Raw genomic sequence first — 12490 nt, forward strand, 5'->3', positions numbered from 1 at the left:
AGGTTAAATCGATTTGAAGATAAGATCTAAATTTAGTTTCTTAAATTTTCAGCAACGCTCGTCGGTGGCCTTTGATGATTGATCCTCAGGGTCAGGCGAACAAATGGGTTCGAAACATGGAAAAAGCAAATAGAATATGTATTATTCGTTTCAATCAACCAGACTACACACGAGTTTTGGAAAATGCTATCCAATTTGGATTGCCGGTATTATTGGAAAACGTGGGGGAAGAAATTGAACCCCTGCTGGAGCCTATATTACTGAAACAAGTATTCCGACAAGGTGGAACAATGTGCATCAAACTAGGCGATGCTATTATTGAGTATAACGATTCTTTCAAGTAGGTTTTGAGTTGGAAAGTTCCCTATCCATCAGTATAATACGGATATATTCACAGGTTATACATAACGACAAAACTACGGAATCCACATTACTTGCCGGAAATAGCTGTGAAGGTCACATTGCTGAACTTCATGATCACCGTTACAGGACTGGAAGATCAGGTATGGTAACGACTATTTCTTCTTAATGAACTCATATCAAAACTTTCACGATTCAAGTTACTATCGATAACGGTGGCTCGCGAGCGGCCCGATCTCGAAACGGAAAAGAATGCCCTCATAGTACAGGGAGCGGAAAACAAGCGTCTGCTGCAGGAGATAGAAGACAAAATCCTGCAAGTACTCAGCTCCGAAGGAAACATTCTCGAAGACGAAACGGCCGTGTCGGTCCTGAGTTCCTCGAAGACGCTAGCCAATGAAATCAATGAAAAACAAGTTATTGCTGAGACAACTGAACGTCAGATCGATATCGCACGGCTGCAGTACACCTCGATCGCGGCTCACTCGACGATCCTATTTTTCACCATTGCAGAACTGGCGAACATTGATCCGATGTATCAGTACAGCTTGAATTGGTTCGTGAATCTGTTTACGGCAGCGATCGATAACACCGAAAAGGTTGACGAAGTCCCTGCTCGGTTGGAGGATCTTAGGGCTTATTTCACGTACAGTCTGTATGAGAATATCTGCAGGAGTCTGTTTGAGAAGGACAAGATTTTGTTTTCGTTGCTCCTTACGACCAATTTGCAACATGAAGAGGGTAAATTCGACCGAACGGAATTTATGTTTCTGTTGACTGGTGGCGTGGGTCTCGACAATCCGGATCCCAACCCATCCGAATGGTTACCCACTAAGTCTTGGGATGAAATTTGTCGACTAACGAAATACGACGCCTTTTCCGGCTTTCAAGAGCATGTGGTCGAGAATATTAGACGGTGGAAGGCATACTTTGATGACGATACACCTCAAAGTGCTGAAATTCCTGATCCATGGAAAACTCGTTTATCTACTTTTCAAAAGTTGTTGGTTTTAAGATGTTTCCGATCGGATAAACTTGTTCCGGCAATTGAACTCTATGTAGAAGGTAATTTTCTCATGTCCAATAGGTACATCAAGGTATTTATCACATTTGACTGCAGGTATCATGACCAGTAAATACATCGAGCCTCCTCCATTCAACCTGTCCGCTTCATACGATGAATCGAACTGTTGTGTTCCACTGATTTTCATACTAACTCCGGGCGCGGATCCAACTGCCACCCTGCTCCGTTTCGCCGACACTCAAGGTATCGGTTCGAACCGTCTCTATTCGCTGTCGCTGGGTCAGGGTCAGGGTCCTATCGCAGCCAAGATGATCGACGAAGGGACAAAATTCGGCAACTGGGTATTGCTACAGAACTGTCACCTGGCTCAGAGTTGGATGCCAACGTTGGAGCGGATCTGCGAGAGTTTTCAGCCGGATACTACCCATCCGGACTTTCGCCTGTGGTTGACTTCGTATCCCACCGAACACTTCCCGGTTGTTGTTTTGCAGAACGGCATCAAAATCACCAACGAACCACCGAAAGGATTGCGGATGAACGTACTCCGATCATACATGGGCGATCCTATTTCGAATGTGGAGTGGTTCGAAGCATGCAAGCAACCTGCCAACTTCAAGAAACTTTTGTTCAGTTTGTGTTTCTTCCACGGAATCGTGCAAGAAAGACGCCATTTCGGTCCGATAGGATGGAACATTCCATATGAATTCAACGAAACTGATCTTAGTATTAGTTTAACACAACTGCGTATGTTCCTGGATGAGTACGAAGAGGTTCAGTACGTGGCTCTGCGCTACTTGACCGGTGAGTGTAACTATGGAGGCCGAGTTACGGACGACTGGGATCGACGATGTTTGAACACCATTCTGGGAAGATTTTATAGCGAAAAAGTCCTCCAAGAAGCCGACTACATCCTGGATGAGCAGGGTCTGTACAAGATTCCGGAGTTGAAAGAACACGAGGAGTTCATCACGTTCATCAAGGAACTTCCGACGATTGCGAAACCAGGTGTGTTTGGTCTCCACGAGAATGCGGACATTGTGAAAGACCAGAAGGAGACTGATTTGCTGCTCGAAAACACTCTAAAAACTCAGGTGAGTTATTTCAAATGTTAGTCGATGTTAAATTGGAACTGATCGACTTTATGATTGTGTTATATAATGGCCGCCAGGATCGAACGGTAAAGTATAATGGTTTCCAATTTCATTGTTTTGTGTTTTTGGTCATTCACTCAAAAAATACTTGTGAAGCGAGGAATAGAGTTCAATGTGCATTCCTATCTATTTTTTACCATCTTTCGCTTCTTCTGCATTTTACCTTGATTATTTTTTCTCCTTTTGAATGGGATAATGAGTTTTGGCCTTATACGAAAATAAATAAAAATGTACTCTTATTTGTTTTGCGATCAGGATATGTACGAAATGAAGGTAAGCTAGTTCTAATAACCATTTGCATGCCTCACAAAAAATACCCTAACTGTTATGTTTTTTTTTTCTCAAAAACGTCAAAATCAACAGCTTCTTTTGGATAGAAAGGTTGGTAGATACTTTCGGTCTTTTGGAAACGTGAGTCGCAAGTTCATGACTCATCTAAATTTACCTGCAAAAATATGTGTTTTGTTTGTTCTATTCAAAGCATACTGTTTGGATGTGCTTCTGGTCAATTTTACTTCTCGGTTAATCTTATAAAATTTATTCGTAACATGTCTTAAGCACTATGCTTAAAAAACATTTTTTTTTGGTTTCCCATCAGACTACTTCTACAGGAGTTTTCCGAGAGACACCAGCTCAAATAGTTGCCCGTGTATCGAACGACATACTGAAGCGGCTACCGAAGGAGTTCGACCGTGATGCCACCTTAGAGAAGTATCCGACAAGTTATCATCAGGTAAATATTAAACCAATGATCAGTTCAATTCTTGAAATATAATGAAAGGGATAAAAGAATGATGTTTAGCGATCACCGCGGGTTACCATTCTGTTACTAGCCGGTCTGGGAATCGTTAAACCTTTGATTTATGTTTTTTTGGAATCCTTCTTCCATGTACAATTCCAGGAAGTCTAGGGTAGGGAACCTATTTGGGAATACGAGAATAAATGTAGTAAAATTATTATTATTTGATGTAGTTCAATTTTAGGCTAATATATTAATTCTACGATTTCAAACGCTTTGATTCCGTCAGATAAGCATGTTGCTGACGGTCTGCAAAATACTCCTCCGCTACAGCAATGATCTCATTGCGCGAGTCGAATATTTTTAAATCCGTGTCCGGTTTTGATCTCAACGTTTTTATCCGGTTTTTGCAAAAAAAAATCTTAAACAGGTTTTACAAACCAAGTTGCACTTATCCGATTTTTGCTTTCATTTTTGCTTCATTTAATTTTTTTTCAAGTCGTCATTTGTGCGTTATCAGGTTTTAATTGAACTACTAGCGCGACTTGGCATATTCACACAAACCGCTAAGCAGACATAGAGGAGTGTTCTAGTTGGGTGAAATTTTGAAGAATTGTTCATTCACTTTGGTTCGATATGACCATCGTTTACTGTGGTAGTCCAATATCGATTCGCATCGATTTCTGTAATGAGATCTGAAGATAGTTCAACCCATTCGAGGATGTTGGTTGCGTTTAAATGCTTTCTTATATTCTTGGTCGAATTAGCTCTTTAAAATCATTGAACCCACAATTTTTCCATCGAATTTGTGATAATCATATTAATTATGGGTCACGAAATAAGAAATATGATTTTTTTTTGTTTTAAATAAAGAGAGGATCAAAAGATGATATTAACAAGAAAAATATTAAAAATACAGATTAGGATCTTTTGAAATTGTTTTAAAAATTTCATTGTAACTAATAGAAGATATGAGTTTAAATCGGGGTAAAATAAAACGAAACTATAAAAATAAATAAATAAAACATTGTTTGAACTTGGTCATTCCTGAAAGATGTCTGAAAAAAAGTAAATGGCGCTAATATCCCTAACTCTGAATCACTTTAGAACTTTATCCATTATACTTTAATCAAAATGCAGGCAACAGTTTTAAAATATTACAAATAAAACCTTTTTCAATCCACCTAGTAGTGTAATGATGCCTTTCTCATATTACTTATGTTTTCAAAAACATCACTAGGAGATTCTGTCAAGATTTTTTTTCAAACTTCAATAACATAAAAAACTTTCTTCGGTATAAACTACCATCACCTTTTCAATTTGAAAACAGTTACGTCAAGTTAATATAGATTTGAATGGAGCAACCCTACACGCTATACAATTGAACAAAGCACGCTGTGTGCTAGGCGGTGGCGTTTTCTTCTTCCGCACCAGCACGTACCGATGCATACCGATTTTGCATCATTTTGTATAACAGTTTTGAAGTTTTGATACTCATTATTCTATAATTTCGGGACCGCAAGTCCGATCTGGATGGAATTGCACAGTATTTTTTAAGACACTGAGAGCGTTAATTTGAATCACGATTTGTGAACATTTGTTTAACCGTTGCTGAAAAGATCGAAGTAAGTTTCGTTTTTGGAGCACTATTACCGGTGCGTTCGGAAGCGAAAACTGGGAACTAGTAGTCCTGAAATAGACTTATATATCCACTAACTAACAAGGTCTGGAAACTAAATTTATATATCTAGGTTTGAACTACTAGCGCGACTTCTGGCAATTTTTTTTTAATCCTTGATGCTCGGTGATTCAAAAAGTTTGAAAAAACTAAATTTTTGAGATATTCATGGTTGTTCAGTGTTCCTGATGACATGAAGGTACAATGATGTAGTGACATTTAATACAACTCGGAATATTTGGATTAAAAACTTTTCATTCTCCTATGTATTAAATTTTGAAAAGGCGCTTCATAGTAAAAGAAAACGTATACACGTCGAAAAATTTAGGCAGTTGCAAATTTCAAAATTGTTGAAATCTTTTATTGTTTGGTAAAGGGGTCCTTATTCCGGGGCCCTTATTTATCTTTTATTGTTTGGTAAAGGGTCCGAATATCCATTCTATTATTTCTCCGAATCTTCAAAAAGTTTGATCAGAGTGTGATTTTTTTATCAATGAATTGACTAAAATGATAATTTGTAAATTAGAGCATTCGATCTGAGTTATGTTTTTCACAATAAGTTAATAGTTTCAGAATCCGACTGGTTCGACTAACGATATGGCTCTAGATACAACTACACACTTAGAAAAAAATGTGTGAATTTATGTCTGTATGGATGCACATGAAAGGAACGCAGTAATTCACCTAAATTCACTTAAATTCACAGCATGAAAAGATAAGTCATATATTTAACTTGACAATGAATTCAGCTGAAGTTTACATCGATACAGACACAAACATTATGTTTACATGTGGATAGATGTAATATTGGGTCATCACCGAAGAAATTACGGTTTGCGTCAAAAGTAAATTTCATTAGTTCTAAGAGTATAATTAGCTACGAACTGTTTCCAAATGTTCAAAACATCAAACGACTCTCTTGCAATAGAATTACAATAGAGATTACAATAGAATTTTCAATCCACACTGCGTTAGCGCTCAAAAGATTATTGTTTTGAGTCGAGCTCATTCGCTGGCACGGGTTTGTAACTTTTCATCTTGACAACATTTGGCCATTTGTTACGACTGCGGACGAAAAATATTAGAATACTAGTGATTGTAAAATTTTGTTTCGTCTGCATTACAGCCTAGACTTAGAGAAATTCGTACAAACCGCTCATGATGAAATTAACTATTGGATCGCTTAGATTGAAATGAGATTTTTAATTTTTTTTTGTTGAAAAATAACTCAAAAGCGAAAAAAAACTTTATACAGTAACCGCAAGAAAAATATTCGGCACTCAAAAATATTCAAAATTTACTATTACTTTCGCACTATTGTTAAGCGGTAATTTGCAATCTTGGAAAGCAGCCATTAGTGCAAAACGCAAAAGCAGCTTTCTTCACAGTCATTCAGTGGATATTTGAAAAGAAGAAGAATCAGTTGTGAAAAGTAAAAGTTGAACTAAGTCACTTTACTTCATAATTATCGAAAAGAAATCACCAATTTAATGAAATGATTATATTCTTCCCGCAGAGCATGAACACGGTTCTGGTTCAGGAGATGGTCCGTTTCAATGTACTGCTGAACTGCATCCGCAGCAGTCTTGTAACAGCCAACAAGGCTATGCAGGGGCTGGTGTCAATGTCGGCCGGTATCGAGGAGGTTGTTGCATCGTTGCTGGTTGGCCGAATACCGGGCCTTTGGGCGAAACGATCCTATCCGAGCCTGAAGCCATTGGGCAGCTACATCATTGATTTTATAGCACGATTGAGTTTCCTGAGAAAGTGGTTCGACGAAGGACCACCGGATGCCTTCTGGATATCGGGTTTCTTCTTTACGCAAGCCTTCTTGACGGGAGCACAGCAGAATTTCGCCCGCAAGTATGTTATTCCGATTGATCTGTTGGTGTTTGACAATACCATGCTGACACAAACTACCTTCGATGAGCCGCCCGAGGATGGAGTTTACGTGTACGGACTGTTTTTGGAAGGTGCCAGATGGGACCGGAAAAAGGGATACCTCCAGGAATCGTTCCCGCGAGTTTTGTTTGACACCATGCCTCATGTATGTATTATATTGGAGTTTACAGTATATTCGTTAACTTCTTGCGTTTTTCTTCATCAGATTTGGATGCTTCCCATAAAGAAAGATGATTTGGTAGTTCGGCACACGTATACTTGTCCCGTTTATAAGACCGCAGAACGACGAGGAATTTTGTCAACCACCGGACATAGTACCAACTTTGTGATCGGACTGTCGCTTGATTGTGAACCTACTACCAACCAGGAGCACTGGATCCGTCGTGGAACAGCACTTCTATGTCAATTAAGTCATTAATCGAAATCGGTGCTCATCTGTTTCGTTTCTATTTGTAACAGTATTTATTTCCTATTGGTTTGTCAGAAGAACGAAAATTAAAACAGTTGTGTATAATTTATTTCACATTAAAATTTTCAACACGTTCATTATCTTGGCAATCGCAGTGTCATAAATTTATAAATTGGTGCAACAAGTTAAAATAGTTTTTTCTGTTTCTTCAGCTCGACTTGTTTCCACTTTGGCAGTTCCTCAAAGTCGTGATAGGGCATTTTGAACACGGTCACAAAATCGTCATGCGTCAGGTGCACCTCCTTTCGGGTAGGATTGATACTAGACGGTAGATTGGTTGAATCACCTCGCAACATGTCCAGTGGGTATTTCTGATATTTGTCAAAATCATCTGCTGTTCCGTTGTCGCTATTGATCGAACCACGAGGAATGGGCGTCGGTGCTCCCGGTGTTTCCAGTTCAGCTCGAATTTTCTCAAACGGAACGTAATTCTAAAACAGAAAATCGACAGACATGTAGCAACTGTCTATTAAAATACGTTAGTGCTATTCACCTCGTAGTATTTTTTGTCCCATTTTTCGAAAAATCCAACGAATGTTACGGGCTCCTCCCCCTGCCGTACGACAGCCATCGGCATACCGACATCTCGCTGGACTGGATGGGTGGTGATAAGATATTTGGCCAAATCCCAACACTGCGATCGATCATCCGGAGACACGTATTCCCCAACCCAGACATACACTATGTTCCCGGCATCCAGTAGCACCATATTTTCCGGCCTCAGATCTTTCTGTGTGAATCCGAAAATTTTGCTTAAGACATATTTCTCCTGCTCCAGCGAACACATGTACAGCCCAATCCGTTGTCTTTCCCAAGTTAGTGTTACATTCATCATCGGAGTAATGATATTTCCATGTGTTTTTTTCAATTGCTTTAAAAATTTCTCACCAACCGAATTGAAAAATTCCTCCGTTTCGTTCGATTCCATCACCAGATTATACTCTCCCAAGACAGACGTTATAGATTTGGCCATTTCTCTTGAATCTCCAGTCGAATACTGTCCGCACCATATCCATATCTCGTTGTCCGGAGCTTTCAAAATGTAGCAGTCTTCCGGATAGTACAAAGTTTTGCTGGAAACTTGAACTGCCTTACAGGTGAATGTCGAGTTGCCAACAACTTTCAGCACAAAACTGCTGGGATATTTCCGTAGGTTCAGAGCTGCGTCGCCGGTGGGACTTTTTGCATTGAAAACTATCAGCCCTCCTTTAAAAATCTGCAGGAAATGGGGAGGTTCCATGCCATCGCTAATTCTAATCTGAACAACATTCTTCTTCAAATGGTTGCACATTTCGGCGAGAAATGCTTCCCCAGTCTGACGATACTCGATGGGAGAATTCGAACCAATCCACAGATATACAACGTTTTTGATTGAATTGCCCAGAGTACTAATGTTATTTTCCGATACACAAGACAGCTGGTAGTGGACTATGTAGCAATTGCCCGAATACAATGTTTTGCTGTACTTTTTAGGAATCTCTTTGACATCTTCAACGCCGATTTGGTACACGGTTGCATCACCGGACCCATCATCCATCAATTGTGTCTGTGCTGCCAACTTGGGCCGCTGAATCAACGTAAGAGCATCAAACTTCTCCGACATGCCCTTGATTGAGTTTCCGTTCATATCGGCACTGATCCAACTTGGAAACAGACTGGTAAATTCAGCCGGTTCGAGACCATCGATAACACGAGCCACGGGTGTGGATGCAGGGTAACCTTTCTGGAAAATGAAATGTAAAAATCGCTAATTAAGTGGAATCTACAGGAGACATTTTTCCTACCTTAATCACATATCCTCTCACATGTCGCATTGCTTCGGCTCGGTTTTGCTTATGTGAACTTCGCCCAATCCAAATCCACACTCCATTGCAGAAATAGTCGATGATATAAATGCTATCCCTTCCGTACAGATCTGATTGCTCCAATGCACCCGTTTTGACCAGCTCGACGCGAAAAACTCCGTTAACCGTATCGCATTGGTAAAGTTTTAGCGTGATGTCCGCATTCGAAGGACTCAGTGCCATCGGCTGTACAAATCTTTGCGATAAACTAAGAAAGCTGTTCCACACTTCTTTCCTCGAGGCAGCCATCGACTGTTCGTAGCCGTCATCTACAATGGCAATTTCCGGGATTTTGAAGGAATCTTTCAGCTTGGTACCAATTTTCAACCCGAATATCCTCTCGCATGACCCGGTAGTTCGACCGACCCAAACGAACAGAATTTTCGGCGTTTGCAGGATCATCACGTGGCCACAGTTGAAATGCTGCCAGGTGATTGCCTTCTGCTGGATACATTGTGGCGTCGTTCGGCCCTTTATTTGGTACAGCCGCGGGAAATTTGGGTATGATGAAGGATCCGTTCCGGATTGGATACTGAAATGAACAGGACAAATGTTTTCTCCATTGGAAAGAATATGAATTGCTGGGCATAACTTACAGAATACCATCGTCTTTGAAATACGACAGAAACCGAATCCCTTCGTGACCTTGACTTTCCCGGTACTGCGTAGTTTTGTGGTCAAGATGCAAATCCAGTTCGATTATTTTATACGCTGCTGATTTCGACCGATCCGATGTGATGTTTGCACCCAACCAAAAGTGAATATAGCGTTCCACAACCGCACCGGGAGTTTTGATTTCGCGACACTGTAAAGTTGAAATATTTCAAACTATTTCTGAACACGTCGATTTCCATTAGTTCGTCACCATACTTACAATAGTATTTTTATCGGAAATTGTACCGGCCAGCGCCGCAGAATAAATCACGTAGGTGTTCTCGTCGTAGAACGTTCCGAACTGTTCTTTGGGTAGGGCTTCGACATGATCATTCTGTATTCGCCACACGTAGAATCCTATTGCTTTGGGACTAATTTTTCGGAACGCTGTATCGATCTTTATGTCCTCATATATCGGCCGCTTTTGGTCCTGAAATTTAATCGACAGAAATAATGACTCGTTGTTAGTTTTCTCTGTTCAACCGCAAGTTCAATGCAAGGTCGTTGGTACCGTCATGCTTGAAGGCATTCGGCCAACAAAACGTTCGTCACAGAGAGTAGCTTGCAGACTTATTTAATGGCAATAAAATTGACACCGAAAAATTTTAAGCTTCGTTGAATTGGACTTCAACTGGACTGGTCACAGTGATGAATGTTTTATTTGCGTCGTCGAATTAACTTCCGAACAGTTTGCGTTCATTATTTTTTCGCACAAATGTTCAATTGACCGACACTGCTTTAATGGAAGATACAAATCAGAAGCAATTTTGGGACCTATAGAAGAGTTGTTTGGTCTGATTAGTGTTTGATTCATAAAAACTTGATTATTGATAAATTTGATTCCTTCAGAGGCATGACTGAAATACGAACTATTGTTTTTGAAAAATTTATTGAGATTTGATTCAATTTCTAGATATTTTATTGTCATAGTGTAATACTTCATTCATTATAACATTCACGGATATCGTGAACTGAATTCTGTGATAGTTTGATTATTGAATCAATGCAAAGCCCTCTCTTATTTGTTTTTATTAAGATAATTTCTGACAATAATTTTGGCTCATTTTTGACACAAATTTATCAAGATTGATTTTTCTCAAGATAAAGCTCGAAAGTGACAAACATAGATCCAGCCATCACAAAAACCCAATAAGTCCCACATGTTTGTCGGCATTGAAAACTTGTTGTATATACATTGGCTGGGAAAATCAAGATAAAAAAATCGTAAAATCGAGATCACTGCCAAAGAAGATCGCTTGTGATCTTTCCCAATAAAGATCACTACTTTGATTTGATCTTTTAAAGATCGGTTAATCAGTGATCTTTAAATCACATCGATCAAAATCGGTACTAAGCTTCCGTCACACAAAATCGGTAGTGATTTTTCGGTAAAATAATACTTGATTTATGTAAGATCAATCATTGAATGACTCGATAAGTTTTGATTTTGGTGGAGGAATTATCTTCATCGCCAGAGTTGAGAAAAATAAGTTTCAACATACATTCTCGTTTGATGCACCACGTGTTCGATTTCGAAACTGGTTGTTTGATTCGCAATAAAATGAACACTAGATTAGAAGAAATAAATACTAGATGAAGGTTTCATTAAAATAATAAGTTTGGATCGTAAACACATTGATATTGTTAATTTGACAGCATTCACTACGCAATAGCAATACGGAATGCAAAATTAGTAAAAAAATATATTTCACCCCACATAGTTAGTTATTAGAGCGACAAAAGACTTTGTTTTACTTCCAGCTGGTTGATGCTGATGATGATGTTCATGCACTATTTTGATGAAACACAATAACGCTTTTTGACATGAATTTAATTCATAGAAGTAACAGGAGCACAGGATTTGAACACGCAGCAGGCGCTGCGTTTGAATGACGCGTTAGAATTGTCGTAGCAAAACCTGCACTCCTGTTACGTCTGTGTATTCAATTCAAGCATAATAAATTAATCAGCTGCATTAAATGCTTTGTAATTGAACATGTTTTTCTTATCGTTACAATAATTATTATTTTTTTTATTTTAGGTTTTTTCAATCAGGCCTATTTGCGTACAAGCTTTACGTGGCCGAATTAGCCGATTTTTTAAATAATAAATTTTTTGAAGTGAGTCTCGTTGTCACTCTTTTTCTAGTAGGAGAAGAGCTTCCATTTCCCTCCTGCGAGGGTTGAGGGGCACTTTGTTCGTGGCTCGTCTCGTCATCCATTGCCTCATCGGTTGTATTGTTGTTGGTGTCCGTCTTCGTTTCGTTTTCCTTGTTGTTCGTAGTCTTAAGCTCGTTTCTAGTTGCTTTAGATGCGCCTTGTTGTACATTGGTTGCAGTTGCTGGTTGGTTTGATGGTGAAACATGAGTACTGCGCTCACTAGTTTTAGTTGTTGAACGGTTGACCTTGTCTTTGGTTGAAGATGTCTTTTTCGCAGTTTCAGTGCAAGGTTTACCGTAGTGTGCAGGTTGTTCACAAAACTGGCATGTAACCAGCTGATTTTCATAGGTAATCAACGTTTTACACGGACGTGTCCCACCTTGATCACAAATGATGTAAGATGGAATTGCTTTACGTAGTTGCATACGCACAACTCGCACGCCATTCCGGATGCCGGGGAAAAAATTCCGCCATATTTCCCTTTCGATGGAAAGGATTTCACCGTACTGC

At 39.4% G+C, this 12490-nt stretch overlaps 2 protein-coding genes across 6 annotated transcripts in view; one reads left to right on the forward strand and one right to left on the reverse strand.

The window, feature by feature from the left end:
- LOC131429925 (dynein axonemal heavy chain 7) overlaps window positions 1-7291 on the forward strand; it is a 29184-nt gene extending 21893 nt beyond the window's left edge. For 2 of the 4 annotated variants that reach the window (XM_058594451.1, XM_058594450.1), the window contains exons 14-20: window positions 53-340; window positions 398-503; window positions 561-1425; window positions 1481-2475; window positions 3134-3268; window positions 6469-6999; window positions 7060-7291. In XM_058594451.1, coding sequence (XP_058450434.1) covers window positions 53-340; window positions 398-503; window positions 561-1425; window positions 1481-2475; window positions 3134-3268; window positions 6469-6999; window positions 7060-7272 — 3133 coding nt within the window. In that variant the 3' untranslated portion in view covers window positions 7273-7291. Of the gene's footprint in view, window positions 1-52; window positions 341-397; window positions 504-560; window positions 1426-1480; window positions 2476-2552; window positions 2809-2898; window positions 2917-3133; window positions 3269-6468; window positions 7000-7059 lie in introns of those variants that run through there. The other 2 variants (XM_058594453.1, XM_058594452.1) reach the window with 2 other exon arrangements.
- A 60-nt stretch (window positions 7292-7351) lies between these two features.
- LOC131429926 (villin-like protein quail) overlaps window positions 7352-12490 on the reverse strand; it is a 39163-nt gene continuing 34024 nt past the window's right edge. For both annotated transcript variants that reach the window (XM_058594455.1, XM_058594454.1), the window contains exons 2-6: window positions 10042-10251; window positions 9764-9972; window positions 9108-9699; window positions 7817-9046; window positions 7352-7754 (exon numbers count right to left, since the gene is read on the reverse strand). In XM_058594455.1, coding sequence (XP_058450438.1) covers window positions 7449-7754; window positions 7817-9046; window positions 9108-9699; window positions 9764-9972; window positions 10042-10251 — 2547 coding nt within the window. In that variant the 3' untranslated portion in view covers window positions 7352-7448. The remainder of the gene's footprint in view (window positions 7755-7816; window positions 9047-9107; window positions 9700-9763; window positions 9973-10041; window positions 10252-12490) is intronic.

This window comes from Malaya genurostris, chromosome 2 (genome assembly GCF_030247185.1).
Source record: "Malaya genurostris strain Urasoe2022 chromosome 2, Malgen_1.1, whole genome shotgun sequence".
NCBI lineage: Eukaryota > Metazoa > Arthropoda > Insecta > Diptera > Culicidae > Malaya > Malaya genurostris.